This window comes from Podarcis gaigeae, assembly GCF_964106915.1.
Source record: "Podarcis gaigeae genome assembly, chromosome: 1".
NCBI lineage: Eukaryota > Metazoa > Chordata > Lepidosauria > Squamata > Lacertidae > Podarcis > Podarcis gaigeae.
The window spans coordinates 76,128,710-76,145,353 of record NC_139678.1 but is presented as its reverse complement, the minus strand read 5'-3'; the positions used below and the strand labels follow the sequence as shown (position 1 = coordinate 76,145,353).

At 43.1% G+C, this 16,644-nt stretch overlaps 1 protein-coding gene across 1 annotated transcript in view; it reads left to right on the top strand.

Moving 5' to 3' along the window:
* Positions 1 to 13,774: 13,774 nt before the first annotated feature.
* The window catches only part of MUC5AC (mucin 5AC, oligomeric mucus/gel-forming), a 59,918-nt gene continuing 57,048 nt past the window's right edge, over positions 13,775 to 16,644 (top strand). The window contains exon 1 of the mRNA XM_083717967.1: positions 13,775 to 13,933. Coding sequence (XP_083574093.1) covers positions 13,861 to 13,933 — 73 coding nt within the window. The 5' untranslated portion in view covers positions 13,775 to 13,860. The remainder of the gene's footprint in view (positions 13,934 to 16,644) is intronic.

The window sequence follows — 16,644 nt, the reverse complement described above, 5'->3', positions numbered from 1 at the left end:
GTTTGTGCTCATGGAAATAATTTGCATCACAGTAGCTTTGTTTCTATGTTGCAGAACATGGGATCATCTAGCTAGCTTCCTGTTCTGCCACAACACATAGAAATCCAGTTTACCAATGCGCCACAGAGTGCAGATGCACTGGGCAGAGGAGACATGAACACTTGGAGAACAAATACCTGTGGGTGACTTATGCAAGCAAGGTTTCACGTGCTAGAATAAAAGACAGAGATGGGAGAAGTCCAATTGTATCTCATAGCTAGGAGCACAGGTCCGCCTCCTGCTGCTGCCATAAAGGTAAAAATAAAGGGACCCATGACCATTAGGTCCAGTCGTGGCCGACTCTGGGGTTGTGGCACTCATCTTGCTTTATTGGCTGAGGGAGCCGGTGTACAGCTTCCAGGTCATGTGGCCAGCATGACTAAGCTGCTTCTGGAGAACCAGAGCAGCGCACGGAAACGCTGTTTACCTTCCTGTCGGTGCGGTACCTATTTATCTACTTGCACTTTGGCGTGCTTTCGAACTGCTAGGTTGGCAGGAGCTGGGACCAAGCAACGGGAGCTCACCCCGTCGCAGGGATTTGAACCGTCGACCTTCTGATCAGCAAGTCCTAGGCTCTGTGGTTTAACCCACAGCACCACCTGCATCCCTCCTGCTGCCATAAGCCCTGCCCTGCTGCCATAAGCCCTGCCTATATATGCTATGTGTGGCCCCTGAGCCACAGGTTGGCAGTCCATGCATCAAAACATTGCAAGCACGTGACATCTTGGCTGTAAAGCATCCAGTGAATTAATTTAAGCCCTCAAATTGACTGAGTGAAACATGAACTACTCTCTCCTGACTTGCCCAACTTATTCACTTTGAGGAAAGTTTCTTCTACATTCCTATGCAAGGCTTGTTTTCAAATAGCACTTCGATGAAGTGTAGGCTTTTATACTTTATGGTTGTTTTGGAATGAAAATGCAGGACACAGCATAAGGAGATCCTTATCTTGACCTATTTCAGCACACTTAGCAGAAGTTTCTTTTCACAGGCTGAACAGGCACAAAGTACTCTTTGATGCCAACTAGCACAAGCATTGTCTCAAATACACAATATTTCATTAAGGACTGCTTTCACACCATGAAACCCAGCTAGCAGCTTTCGTGCCTTGTTCTGAAGATACAACAAGAACGGAAAATAACTTGCCCTCCAGTAGCTCAAGTGGGCTGTGTGACAATAGCCGTCTCTGTTCAGGCTCTCACCCTCTGTTGAAGTTCAACCCACGCCATTATTATTACATGATAGACTGCTCAGATCACTTGGGTCCTGTTCCAGATATTGCCAAGAGCAGATTGTGTATTTAAGATTTTATTAGGGTTTGCCCTTCCTAATCTCCTGTGTTCATACTTTGCAGTGTGAATCAGTGGTTGCTGGTTATACAACAGCAGTGAATGCACTTAGCTCCGTTTATTTATTGATGCCTTTGCAGTGTGGGCTTTGACCAGGTTTCTCAAGAACCATGTTCTCATTAGCTATGTTTGCTTAGGTGGGAGCCAACATAAATCACAACTTCTTTAAATACTGTGTTTCTGAAGCTCTAAGCAAAGATGCTGGCATCAGTTATCTAATTCTGAAGCATAGAGGGGGGATGGTGGTCTTGGTCACACTTTCATTACACTGCAGAAGCTGCCGGTGAGAGTATTTGTCTATCAGCTTCTTTGCTGGAAAGGAAGTAATTGATAACTTCCTCCAAGATTAATTCAAGTTAAAGGAGTTGCGGGCGGCATGAAAAAGGTGTAACCGATATTCTTACTGAGAGGCCAGCCTGTCAATTCCTGCCCTACTTCTCATTCCTAAATGTATTTATGTCTTTGACATGAAGTCACGTTCATCTGAAAAGAGCTTCCACCTAAGTGCATCTTGGTCTTGGACAAACACTAGAGATTGTACACATATTACTCACTGGCCACACTTTAATACTTGTTATAAGTATTGAATCCCACCAATCTGGTTTGTAAGTTCTTTTCTTTCTTTCTTTCTTTCTTTCTTTCTTTCTTTCTTTAAAGCCCAGTATCTTCCACATTCCATATACCCCTGCATTCCTTCTCTTAATCTTTCAGTATTTGCAAGTTTATTTTCCACAGCACAATGGTCAGCGCACCTTGAATCATGTAACTGACAAGCCATCTACCTAAGTGTGGCATCTTAGGACCACTTCCCATCAGGGAGGCCCACCTGGTGCCTTCGTTGTATATCTTTAGGAGCCAGGCAAAAGCATTCCTCTTCTCCCAGGCATTTGGCTAACTTAACCAATGATGGCCTTTTAAACCAGTGGGGGGGTATTGTCTTGTTTGTTATTATGTTGTGTATTTTTGTGTTTTAATATTGTAAGCTTCCCAGCACATGGATTTCCTTGCAAAGCTCAGGTTTCTCCACACGCATATACACACAGATTCTTCAGGAAATTTATACAGCATCTGTTTTGCATGTAGAAGGTATCGTGCTCAATTCCTGGCATCTCCAGATATGGTTGGAAGCAGTGGTGGAGCAAGCTGATCAGGTGCCTGGGGTGGCATGCCCGTGGGGGCAGGGCCAACTGCCTGTGGGGCAGGGCAAGCCAGGGCAGGATGCTCCGTGGGGCCTCCGAGGAGTCTGTCTGCCTCCTCCCACTCAGCTGCCCTACAGCTGAGGAGGAGGAGGCGGGCAGACAGTTTGGGGCAGTGTGCAGCCTGCGGGCGCCCAAGCCACCACGTCACTTCCAGGAGAGACATATGGCTCGGGTGCACTGAGTGCCGCTTGGCATTTTGTCACCCCCCTCAGTGGTGACACCCAGGGCAGACACCCCACCCCACCCCCCTTCCTCCGCTCCTGGTTGGAAGAGACTCCCTGTCTGGAGATCTGGAAAGATGCTGCCAGTTAGTGTAGACAGTCTTGAGCCAGGTGGGACCATGGTCTGATTCTGTATAAGGCAGCTTTCTATGTTGTATGTCCCTTCCTCCTGCACACATCTCTAAGACGATGTTTCAAAACCAAAGAGAACTAAAACTGTTTATGGGGCTTTGTGAATCATGAGCTTGCAGGTTTTTTCAAATAAAGGAAGTATTTGAAAATAAGAGGCAATCTTTGGATTATTAAATGAACCTGAAAGCTATGCTATATGCCAGTTTAAAAAGCAGAATTGGAAGTGGGGAGGTCTTCTTGGAATGAAATTTGCGATCTTGAAATACTACTTCAGATTCAGTTTCCTCTTGGGTCACTGACAGAAGTATATCTAAAGATTTGCAAGGTTCTCGCCTGCAATCCTATCCATACTCACTACCGCATGGAATGCACTTCTAAGAAAGTCTGTGTTGAATGTGCTGTAAGTCTTTTTAAATGGGAAGCAGAATCCATACTGCCAGCGCTTCAAGGCCTTCAGATGCAAGAATCACCTGTACACAAGAGAAAGCTGATGGGAAGTTTGTGATTCTATGATTCTATGTACTATACTGAATAACTGTCAAAGTGGTTTCTATAAACCAGGAGTGGACCTCTTCAATGGATGGTAAGGGCCTTTCAATCTCCTGTCAAACACATATGACACCAGGTGTAGGGCAAATGGGTGTGATTTGGAGCAGACATCCTCATGGGCCAAACTGGGATGCATGCCAGACCTAATTAGTCCTATGGGCTGGAGGTTGCCCACCACTGCTATAAGCTTGTCAAACCAGCTTATCAGAAACACATGTCAAGACATCTCAGAAACCATCACCCTACCCCCCTCCCCGGCCAAACATAGGAACACTGTATTTTCCAGCAAATGTTGCATCACGCCCCCTTAAAGACAACTAGCATCAGAGAAATAACTCCAGATTTGTACTACTCTATGAGAATCAGCTTCTCAGAGGCATTGAATTGAAACCAAATATTGTCAGCACTGAAAGGCTTTCCCACCCATTTGCTTTAGTGAATCAGAGTGAATGAATGAGCATACAAAGGTGTTCCATACCATCTAGACCAACACCATAAAAGCAAATTTACCTTTTCCCATTCTCTCCCAGGTGTAGAGGAAGAGACGGAAAGGAAAGAGAGGGCTTTAGCAGGCTGGCCACAGTGGTTTCAAAGCCTCCCATGATCCAAGCTCTTGCTATGGCATACTGATACGAAATCTTCACATTCTATTTCTTTCCAGAGCACAACAAAATATTCTGCCTATGCACATCTCTACAAAGATGTTGGAAACAATGGAATACTTACAGCCACCATTGGGGCTTTATCAAGAAAGGTGTGTTGATAAGGCGAACAACTCAAACCAGCCCTTTCTGTCAATATTAACATGAGATAAACCTCTCATGAAAGGCTATTGGCACACAATATTCCACATTGCATTGGTAGTGGCCAGGAAAGGCACCTTTTAACATGAACCTATCCTAAAAGTTTCTAACCTTCCTAAGAATCAACCATAGAAGTATAACATTCCACCCTACAAGAAAGAAAAGTGCTCCTTTATACTGTTACAAATTGGGGGTGGCCAGACTCCTCTTCTTCTTCCTCCTCGTTCTCATTATTGTTATTAGAATCTATATACCACCCAATACCCGGAGGTCTCAGGGCGGTTCACAGAATAAAATCAAAATATAAAACCACAAAATACATAATCAAAATAAAAACCACCACCATCCAATAATCCCCCCCCCAAGAAAACCCCCACCAGATTTTAAAAGGGCATAGGATGTCAGTCAACCAAAAGCCTGGTTAAAAAGGAACGTTTATGCCTTGCGCCAAAAGGTGTATAATGAAGGTGCCAGGCGAACTTCCCTGGGGAGAGCATTCCACAGATGGGGAGCCAACTGAAGAGAAGGCCCGTTCTCGTGTTGCCACCCTCTGGACCTCTCAAGGAGGAGACACAAAGAAGGGGCTCAGAAGATGATCTCAGAGTCTGGGTAGGTTCATATAGAAAGAGGTGGTCCTTGAGGTATTACAGTCCTGAGCCGTTTAAGGCTTTATAGGTCAAAACCAGCACTCTGAATTGGGCCTGGAAATAATTGGTAGCCAGTGCAGTCTGACCGGGATTGGTGTAATAATCAGACCGTCTTGCTCTGGTGAGCAACCTGACCGCTGAATTCCACACTAGCTAAAGTTTCTGAATCTGAGGCCAGGTAGAGGCAGCCCTACATATAACACATTGCAGTAATCTAACCTTGAGGTTACCAGAGCATAGACAACAGTAATTAGGCTATCCCTGTTCAGATTGCTGGGCCACCAGCCGAAGCTGATGGAAGGCACTCCGGGCCACTGAGGCCATCTCAGCCTCGAGTGACAGCAAAGGATCCAGGAGTACCCCCAAGCTACAAACCTGCTCCTTCAGAGGAAGTGTAACCCCATCAAGAGCAGGTGATCTCTCTCCCGGTCAAGGGTACCAGCCACCACAGTGTTTCAGTCTTATCTGGGTTGAATATAAGTTTGCTGGCTCTCATCCAGTCCATTACCGAGGCAAGACACTGGTCCAGCACTTCCATTGCCTCAACTGCAGATGTAAAGAGCTGAGTGTCATCAGCATACTGCTGGCAATGTACTCCAAACCACCCAGCATTTTCATGTAGATGTTAAACAACATAGGAGATAGGATTGAGCCCTCTGGAACCCCACATTGAAGGTTCCACGGGGCTGAAAAGCATTCCCCAAGCAACACCTTCTGGGAACGATCATCCAAGTAGGACTGGAACCACCACAAAGCAATGCCATTCACCCCTAGTTCGGACAGTCGGTCCAGAAGGATACAATGGTTGATGGTACTGAAAGCCTCTGAGAAGCTGAATAGAATTAACAGGGACATGTTTCCCCTGTCTCTCTCTCAACAGAGGTCATTATACAGGGTAACAAAAGCAGGCCTAAACTGAAATGGATCCAGAAAGTCCGTTTCTTCCAAAAGCCCTGGATCTGGTCTGCAACCACTCACTCCAGAACTTTGCTTAAGAAAGGGATATTGGCAACTGACCAGTAGTTAGTTAGGTTTTCTGAACTGGGAAGGTTTCTTAAGGATAGGTTTTACCACTGCCTCCTTCAAATAGGCAGGGACCACCCTCTCTCTTGAAGAGGCATTGATCACTTCCCTGGCACAGCCAGCTGTTCCCTCCCTGCTGGTTTTTATTAGCCAAGAGGGGCAAGGGTCTAGAGTGCAAGTGGTCTCCCTGACCAATCTGGGCACCTTGTCCACATCCTGAAGCCTTACCAACTGAAATTCATCCAAGATAACAGGACTAGACTGTGCTCTGGACACCCCATGAGATTCATCTGCTATAACAGCAAAGTCAAGTTCTTAGTGGATACAAGCAATTTTATCCTCAAAATGCTGCAAACTAGTCACATTGAGCTACCTTTGGGTCTACTACCTCTTTTGGAGCAGCCTGTAAAAGACCTCATTACAATCCAGAAAAGCTCTGTCAAACGACATAATGAGGATGCAATGGAGCATACTTTGCTGCCCTCACTGCTGCTAGGTAGACTCAATAATTGAGCTCTTACTAGTGCGGTTTCATTCATTATGATTTTTGCTCCACTTGTGTTCAAGCCATCTCCCACCTTGTTTCCTTGCCCTAAAGCCCTGGAGTATACCAGGGGGCCAAATGGACTCCACATAGTGGGAGAGGGCACTCAGGGGTGATTGTATCACTAGCCCAAGCCATTTGGGGGTTCCAGAGGTCAGCCAGGGCTTTGACAGGGACACCATTAATTTCAGCCAGAAAACCCCCCAGAGCCGTTTGGAATCCCACTGGATCCATCAGCATCTGAGGGTGGACCTATCTAATAGGCCCCCTATCTTTGCGGACAGCCTAAATCTCAACAGGAAATGATTTGACCATGCCAAGGGACTGATGTCAATGTCCCCCACCTTCAAATCACCCTCTTCCTGCCCAGTCAAGAAGACAAGATCCAGAGTGTGGCCTGCCATGTGTGTTGGGCTGGTGACATGTTGGGACAGCCCCATGGTTGTCATGGTGGCCATGAAGTCCTAAGTCACCCCAGAGCCAGCTGCCTCAGCATGGATATTGAAGTCTGGGAGTCCTCAACACCGCCTCTGAGACCAGCTCTGTCAGCTCAGGCAGGAAGACTGCTGGGTAGCGAGGCGGGCAGTAAACCAGCAGACTCCCTAATCTGTTCTGATTGCCCAACTCAAGGAACACAAACTCAAAAAGTCCTTGCTGGCCCAGGTAGAGAGAGGCAGGAGCATGGCCCTCAAGCTCTCAGCAGGGTGGTCCTTGCTGGGCAGCAGCAGCAGTCCTCCTGCTTCAGTTATTAGCTGCCATCAGTGAGGCCATCAGAGGCAGGACAGCAGTATTTAAGCACCCTTCCATTATGCCTGGACACATCTGAAATGGTCTTTTTTTGTATTGTATTTTAATTGTCACTTGGGAGTCAGTCTTTAGCTGAAAGTTGGCTGAACTTACAATTAGTAAATAGAAGATGAAACCCATCTCTCTTATAGTCAGCAACATCTGACTGGTGTGTTGCATATATCTCAAGTATTATCTCCCATTCAGAAAACATGCCAAAGGATTGCTGAGCAGTCCAGTGCCTTAATTATTACAATAAATGCTATTGAAGGAAATTGATAAGGGATAAGAGTTCCAAGGGGGTCTCTGTTAACATTTATAGACACACCTACAATGTAAATACATGTCAAACACATGTTTCAATTACAATACTGCTTTTGTCCCATAACACTTTTCAGCACTTTATCTGCAGTTTTCTGATTAAGTTTACATTTCTTATTGGCTTTATAGAGTAGTGGGAGTTCTTTGGGTGTAAAAGATAGGAAATAGCTTTAAGCAAGTGGGGGCATACCTCTAAAAGTACTGTGGGAATGGAAACAAACATACTCCCTTTACAAATACTGGGCACCATCCATCCAGTCGAGTACTCTTTGAGAGCTGAACATGTTTAATTCCCTGAAATCAATGGGAATTCAGATTGGTTTGTTTTGGGGTGAATTATATAAGAGGTCTCTTGCCTTTTGTAAAACCTAGGTGCATACCGGTACATGGTACATCATACATTTTCATGTCACCCTCACCCACTGAGAAAGAGAAAGAAAGAAAGAAAGAAAGAAAGAAAGAAAGAAAGAAAGAAAGAAAGAAAGAAAATCAGAATATTCTCTTTTAAATCTTTTTAAAAATGTGCAATGCCTACTTTTAGCTTTAGGGAAATCTTACACTTCCTCTTCATGATCCTCAATCCAGACCAAAGTCTCAGACTTGCAACTCTTAAACCATTTCTATTCATGAACTTTGCATAGAAGCCTAATGCATTGAGCATCTCTGGAAAAGTAGAAAAAAATTATACAATCCATATCCCAGAGAAGATTTGGGGGGGGAGGGTGGATGTGATTGTCCAGAACTTGTCCTTTCTTTGCTTCTCAAGATAATGAGAGGAATTAACTAAACCTAAGAGCAGTCTACTTCAGTCCTTGAGTCTGATCCAGTCTCATTGCTTTCCCTTCAGAAGCACAAAAGTGGCAGTTCTCTGAGCATTATTACTGTAAAATCTAAATCCCTTTATAAAGAGTAAATCTTTATAAGCGCATTGCAAATATGCCCCCCCTCCTTTCAAGCTCTCTTTTCTTGAATTCTTCAGCTCTGCTTTTAAAAACTTGAACTTTCTTTACCCCTCCACTTCAGAAAAAGATCTACCAAGAATCAAAGGATAAGGCTTTATCTACTGGAAAGCAAATGTAAACCATGGGGGAACAACCTGCAATAGTAACTTCATAGGATCTGAGGGGATGAACCACAGACAAAGTTAAAGGATAGGGATAAGTCCAAGAAGGAAAGGAACTGGGGGACTTAGGTCAGAAACCTCAGGTGGTAACTATGCACTGTTCCCTTAATGACAACCTCACCTCTAGACACCTTCCTTCAACTCTTCTTTTGGTCTGGAAGAAATCTTGCAGCAAAACTGTGTAAGAGCCCTGTCACAGAACTCTATAAAATCTTGTTAATGAAACCAATTAAGCTCTAAGAACCTTGTTGATGAAACCAATTAAGCTCTATAACCCCCAGTTAATTAAAACAATTAGCACCTGGAAAGAGCCTGAATTATATAGTTAAGCTCTGACAGATAACACAGGGGCACCATTTACTACAAGGGGGAGGGGAGGAAGTGGTGCCTATCCACGTCTTTGTTGAACTATCAACATCTTGACTCCTATCAACCTCAGCCAGTCAGACTGGGCAAGGGGCAGACATGATGGGAGTTGCAGTCTAGCAGCAACTGCAGGGCTGTAAGTTCCTTATCACTGATATAGTGGCTTAGATCCACCATAGTTTCCCCACAAATTGAAGGAGCCCTTCTGTTCATAGAGGTGACTGTAATCCATCAGAGCCAACCACTAAGGAAATTGGATAGATTTTTTGTTGTTGTTGCCAATTCTTCTCGCTTCATCTGCCATGATGTTCCAAAAAGTCTCCCACACCTTCCAGAACAGATTTTTGGAGGGGGTCTCAAGAGATTGTTGGGAGTGAAGAACAGGAATTGATGGAGGTGCTTTCCTCATGGATTTTAGGATTCAACCAAGTGGATCCTTACCATGAAACATGTCAGTAGCATTTGCCTTTGTAGGAGAAGCTTATGGCACAATTGTGCTGAATCACACAGTGGATAATGTTAAGCTATATGGCCAGGAAAAGGGGTATGAAAGTTAAAAAAAAAAGGATGCCCATCCTATGGCAAATAGAGACCAGTTATTTCAGTATTTTTACTGTCCAATATTAAAATATTATTTCTCTGCCAGTTTATTTAGCTACTAAGAACTATATGCTTTCATTGCATAATTAAGACATTGCAAAGTGGTTGAACAATCACATTTCTTCCTCTTTCTTTCATTCCTCAGAATCCCTCTCCCATGACAATGACAATCTACACCTATAAACAGTCACTCATTCTGCAGATTTCTGATAATCAGATTTCCTGTGATATGGACACATGTGAAATATTAAAGAAAGTCATAGGTTGACGATGTTACATTGAATCCCAGCAGCAAATCCATATGATCAAAACTCGGGCCCTTGCCTGAAACCCAGGAAAGCCATTGCCAGTCATTGTAAACAACACACCTAGATGGGCTGATTCAGACAAGAGCGAGGTGGGCAGATCATTGTCTCTGCACTTGTTGGACTCATTATAAGGCAGATTCCTATGTAAATGCAGTGTTGGCCTAGCACTGAGTAAGGATGCAGTCCTAATCCTACTTATATGGGGTTAAGCCCCATTGATTTCAATCTCACCCTACTTTGCGTTTTACTTTGTAGATGCTGTTTGGTTCTCAAATGAGTTGGTTGCTGGATTTGCGAGTTGCTTTGAAAGTAATAAAGGCTACATTAATTACAGCTTCTCCTTAATTATTTCTTTGAACAATATAATTCTATTTCATTGAATACACAACTCATATAAATTATCCCAGGTACAAGGTGCATCTTGCTTTGCAAAGGCAAGAAGAAAAATCTTAAGGTTGAATTTCAGTTTGTATATGATCCAAGTCATGAAGAATTGGAGGAGATATAATGATGTATCAGTTAGCATTTCTAAACTTTACTGTTGTTCCAAGAGGATGTACATAATGATTACAATCCAGAATGGTTGCGCACAGAAACACAAGAAGCTGCCTTATACCAAGTCAGACCATATTCTATCTAGCTCAGTGTTACCAGCACTGACCAGCAACTCAGGGTTTCAGATGGGGGTCTCTCCCAGTCTTAATTGGAGGTGTTGGGGACTGAACCTAAGAGGGAACTTCTGCATGCACAGCAGATGCTCTACCACTGAACTACTGAGCTGCTGGGGCACTCATGTAGAAATGATAAATTATATCAGCTGATGCTCTGCTAATATTTCCGTTCAGTGTGTGAAACCACTGGCTTGTATCCGTTGGCCTCAGGTCTATGCAAACTCCTAAGGACTGGACTTGTCGTTTTTTAGTGGTTTAGACCACGAAACTTGAGCAAATATGGTATCAGTATAAAACAATACAAACAGAACAAATAATGCAAATTAAACACAGTTCCCCCAAAGAAATCTGTGAGTCAACCCATTCTTCTAGGGAACAGAGACAGGAGTTTTTAGCATCTGATGAAATGTGTATAATGTTGAGGCCTGTCTAACTTCAATAGACAGCGTATATGTGGATGATACTTTCTGGTTGTTTTTGGATTCTTGTTCATGTTGTGCTTGGCTTATTCATATTATTTCTTTTTAGCAAACAACAACAATGGCCATAAAACGAACAATGGCTGCTTGGTTTGTCTTGCTCAGAGCCACAGTGCTTTCTGCTGACCAAAATGCTCAGCACTATTGAGTGCTTTTGTTTCTTGTAGCGTCTTCCCCATTGCCAACCTTGACATTTATTCCTCCCTCACAAACATTAATGGGAGATGCCTTGAGCAGCCTGCTATATTTAAAATCCTTCAGTCAACTGGTTTCCTGAATGCATTTCAGCAACTGAGGAGGTCAGAGATGTGTTGAGTTGAAGTAAAAAGTATGGGGAAGCAGGAAGTGAGAGAGAAGTCATTATCGGAATCATTTGCAAGCACTATGGAAACATCTTCCACCTGAGTTATTTTTGTGCATCTGTTTTAAGAATGGCTTACATTTAGCCAGTCTAAAGTTGCCGTTGATTTAATTACCAATTAACTTGTCAATGCAAGTTTCCTCCATGGGCTGCGGGCTGAATCCACCAAAGATTATGGAATACTGCCAGCAGAACCCGACTCTTCATGCTCAAAGGTTCTTATGCCACTGTGCAGAGAATGCCCGATCCCATCCCTATGTGTGGCATTCTTTGGGTTGTTATGGGCCACGGAAACCGTAGAAGCAGATTATATAACATAATAGATGGAGGGGCAGGCATTTACCAGCAACAAAGCCACACTTTAGTTGCCCTTCCTTCCAGTAATTTGGAGTCTAGTTGACAATCCAATTTATTGAGTAATTTGTGACATGGTCCACATTTGTTTGGGCTTCATTCTTTCTGTCTCTTGTAACCCTAATCCAGCCAATAGGTTTTTCCCAGAATTTTGATTCATGAAGCAAAAGGTGATTGATGGTCTCTGCTGAGCTATTCTTATGTACAGTGCAAATTTATTATACTGCCGATTGATGTACAAGGGAAACATTACATTCTCTGTCACCTTGTAAAGGTCTCACCACCCTCTCCCAGCTCAAACAAATTTGCCAAGCCTAAACAAATCCCCTTCAGCAAGAACATGACTTACAGGGCTAGATCTGTTGAATTAAGCGCTCATTTTTGTTCAACAAGAGATGCCATGTATCGAAGAGCCTAGCAGGTAGAGGTAATAGTTCTTTAAATAAAACCACTGGCCTGCTTACAAAAATGCTTACTGTCTAGCATTTACATTGTTCTGAATACAATGGTACCTTCTTAAAATAAATTCCTGTAAAGCTACAGAGCTGGTAAAATATTTCTGCTGTGCAACGTGGGAAACAGGCTCATAAACTTTTATGTGGAAAAAATGGTGAGTGAGACCCTTTTCATTTCTATGTATACCATATGGATAGATATACAGTATATCTAAATATTTATGGGAAGTTATACTACCTGTTCGGCAATAGCAAAGATCTGATCTGCCAGGGGTTACTGGGCAGAATAACACACAAACTGAGGGAATGTGAATGTTTAAACATGAAGGACTGAGGAGTTGTCACATCTTCCATTTGCAAAGGCCTTCCTAAATGTGTACCCACCCATATACTTGAGATACGCAATTGAGGTGCATATAATGAGGGTTCTACATCTAAATCATGAGTCCAGGGGGCTCCCTACTGCAGACAGTTACCCTTCAACTTGTGGAGCTTGAAATGGGCATTTTCCCAAATAATGTTTTACCATAAACTCAATACTTCTTTTAAAAAGACAATGCCATTCATTAATCTCTACTGGTTTTCAGTATGGCCTATGTTGTCTGGCTATTGCTATGAAGCAGTTTGATCAGGGCTAAATCAGGGCTATGAGGTGTGTTGAGGCCATCACCTCAGGGTGGCAGGTTCCAGACAGCTGGGATGGGTGCTGCCACCATGCATCCACCACCACTCACCCACTGTCCACCCACCTACCACCTGCTTTTCTCTGGCTCCTTTTATTCCCTTGGAATAATGGTGGCTGTGGAGTAAGAGGTGGATTCAGCATTTTCAGTTTGGGCTGGAGCGGCAAAATGTCCTGGGCCAGCCCTGGCTTTGATTTTTATTCTGTTTTTATTTTTATTTAATATGATCTATTTCAATGAATGTTAGTTTTAGCACTCACTCCTGACTAGATGGAAAGGGTAGTCCAAAAATTGTGCAAATAAATAAATAAGTTTCGGGCTGCTAATCTTCATGTAATTTTGAGTTATCACGCCATTCCCAGCAAACACAGCAGTCAACACAAAACCTCTTCTGAAATTATGCGAGCCGCAATCATGAGATATGTCCTAGAACAATTTTTTCACACACACACATTGTAAGTCAACCACTTTCCTCTAAGGATTCCAAAATTACATTTGTTTTACAGGTCTTCCAAAAATGTTTTAATGAAAATTAGCCTCAAGGGAAGGATGTTCTCCACTGCTTGTTCCTCCTGAGTTCCTTCACAGGAAAAAAAAAGTCCCTTAAAATTAATACTCCTCCCCAGATGCAAATACACTTGGCCAGCCCCTGACAGAGTAAAAAAAAAGCATCATCTATTTACCTATGCACCTGCTAAAAATCTCTGAAGCCCCACCTCTTAGGAAACTTGTGAAACAATCTGGGAACTGAGCCAAAGTCCACACTCCTGCTATATAAGAGTCATCAAAAGACAGGTGCCTCCTCAGAAGCCTGTCGTTCGGTACCTGTTGCCGAATCCCAGCCAAGATGGGGACAGGCAGGGGGGCAAGGATACCACTATGGATACCAATGCTAGTGATCGCCTTAACATGCCAAAAAGGTAGGAAATTTTAACAGAACTTCATTCCCTGGGCAACAGCTAGTGCCTGCTTTCTCCATGGTCCGAAGGACTTTACAGTGATTTTGTTTGCTTTGCCTCATTAAATCTAATCAGGACTTTAAACATATTTGCCCTGTATTTTCCTATCACCATTCTAAAGACAATATGCTCAGGTTTCAGGGATATAAAATTCACTGCCCCAGTGCCCCGAGGCAGTCGTTTGGTAGATCAATAGGCCATGATCAGTAAGTAGATCAGCCTCAGTATAAAAGCCATTAAAAATTGGTTTCATCTTTTATGCTCAGACACTGATTGATTGATTTTTACTAGTACGAATGAGGTTTGTAAAATGTGATTGTCGAAAGGAGCAAACCTGGCAGGTTAATAAGGCAAAGAGAGAATTGTATATATTATTTGTAAAACCATATCACTGCATCATTAAGCAAGTCAGTAGCAAAACTCTTGCTGACTTTGATGAACTGAGTTCCAGTTTAAATCCAGTTATATTTGAGTGCAGCCATACAGAAAGGGGTACTAGAATAGGACTTTGTGCCGGTGGAGTATTTTTCAGTAGCCTTCCATGGAATCAAAGTATTCTGAAATAAGGGACATACCATTGTGATCCATGGAACTAAAATGCTCTGCGAAAACGAGACAATACTTTTAAGGGAAACACAGGTTTGAAAGCTTCTTTCCTTCTATCAGCATCTTCGATAGAGAACAATTTCAAGAGTCAACCAGTTCCATTCACATTTTCTTTCTGAGCCTAGAGCAAAAATGGATGCAAACTCTAGGTTCTGAAAATAGCACAATACATAGCTATTTGAAAACTAAACCAGCCAAGCCCAGAGCCAGTTATTTCCTCAGCAGTGCATCCACAGAGAGTGTTCTTGAGTTAATGACTTCTCTCTCTTCCCCTTCAATTGCAAATGTGTATTGAAACAGGATGGTTTCCACTTACAGCTACAATCTTCTATGTGGGCATCAGTAAATACAGTGAATACTTCACCACAGGACAGCTGTTGTAGGCTACATGGAATGAACTACATCACTATCATTACAAATCTGCCTTATTTAAGATCTCCTACCCATTTATACTGAAGAAATAGCATAGAATTCAGGACAGCTGTTTCAGGGAGAATTGCACATGATTTGTATGCAAGTAAGGGAAAGTTTGTTGGGGGGTTTTTTGGGGGGGGGGGGTTAAAGGTGGGTGGTCTAGAAGAGGAAGCTGCCCAAGACTGATTCAACTGGTTCATGTTTTGGTATGATTTTGCATACCAACAACAAGAAGCTACACTGTGGCAAAAAATTGTGCAAATAGGTTTTGGTGTTCAGTCAATTGACAGGATTTTCAAAGGTCTAATGACCAATCCAACTCCTATCAAAATTATCACCTGGCTTAGGGTGGCGATAGATGCAAAGCTCAGTTAAAATGTCAACTTGGGATGCTGCAGCAGTTGAAGGGCAAAATCTCCCTTAGGGTTTTGTTATGAAAGGGATTGCAAATAGAATAGGCAATGTGTCATAATGGGTTAGATCCAGACTAAGTTAATCATGCTTTATTCTTTCAAATCAATGAGGTAAAGTTCCTCTGGAACAATATAAGCCACATTCAGTGGGTCTGCTCCACTAAGTCTCTTGATCCACACCAGTGTCTTTATATAAGTCTGTGGTGTACTTGCATTTGGAAGGACCTATCCACACTTATCTTGTCCCACCACTTTCCTCCGGGGAAACTCGCTCCTTACAACTGAATCACAGCAAATGTCAACTGGATTTTCCATGAATTGATGATTGCTGTTTCAGTGGAAAAGGGCAGGTTTTCCTAGGGAAAGCAGTCTGGCAAGTGGAAAACTCCTGAGACTCATGCTTTCTAGGCATGGGACAAGGGGAAGTGTGGGTGAACGTGAATTCTGCACAGTTCTGGCCACCTTATCTCAATAACTGGGCAAGGTCAGTTCAAGGGATTAATGGGTTGGAGCAGTTTCCCACTCAGGAAACGTGAGCTCAGAAAAGAAGGGGGCTTTTTTCTTCAGAAAAGAAAGGTAACTAAGGGGTGAATTCTAGAGATTGACAAAAGCAAGGATTGTGTTGAGAAAGTGGACACAGAGAGGTATTTTCTCCCTCTCTCATGCCAGAACAGGGAGTTACCCAACGAAACTGATTAGCACTTGATTCAGGATAGATAAGAGAAAGTCCTTCATCACTTTACACACATTTATGGAATTTGATGCTGCAAGATGAAGGCATCTCTTAGGTGACTTTGAAAGAAGAGCAGAAAACCAGTCAGGGAGGGCAGGTTGTTAACCATAATAATTAAGTGGAACCTCCATGTTCATGCAGTACAAATCTGAATAGAGTATCAGTTGTGTGGTGTGAGGGGGAGAGGGGGAAAGGTCTGCTGCCTTGATACTCTGCTTCTGCTGGGAAGGGTCAGAGCTCAGTGGTAAAGCACATGCTTTGTCCAGTGGAGTGAACTCTCTAACAAGTGAAAGCATCTGATGCTTTACAAATGGGAAAGCCACAGATAATCGTAGAATCATAGACTCTGCCTAAAAACCTCCCATGAAGAAGAATCCACAACTTTATGAGGGAGTCTGTTCCTCTGTTGAATAGCTCTTACTATCAGAAAGTTCTTACTGATGTTTAGCCAGAATCTCCTTTCTTGTAACTTGAAGCCATTGGTTCAGGTCCTACTTTCCAGAGCA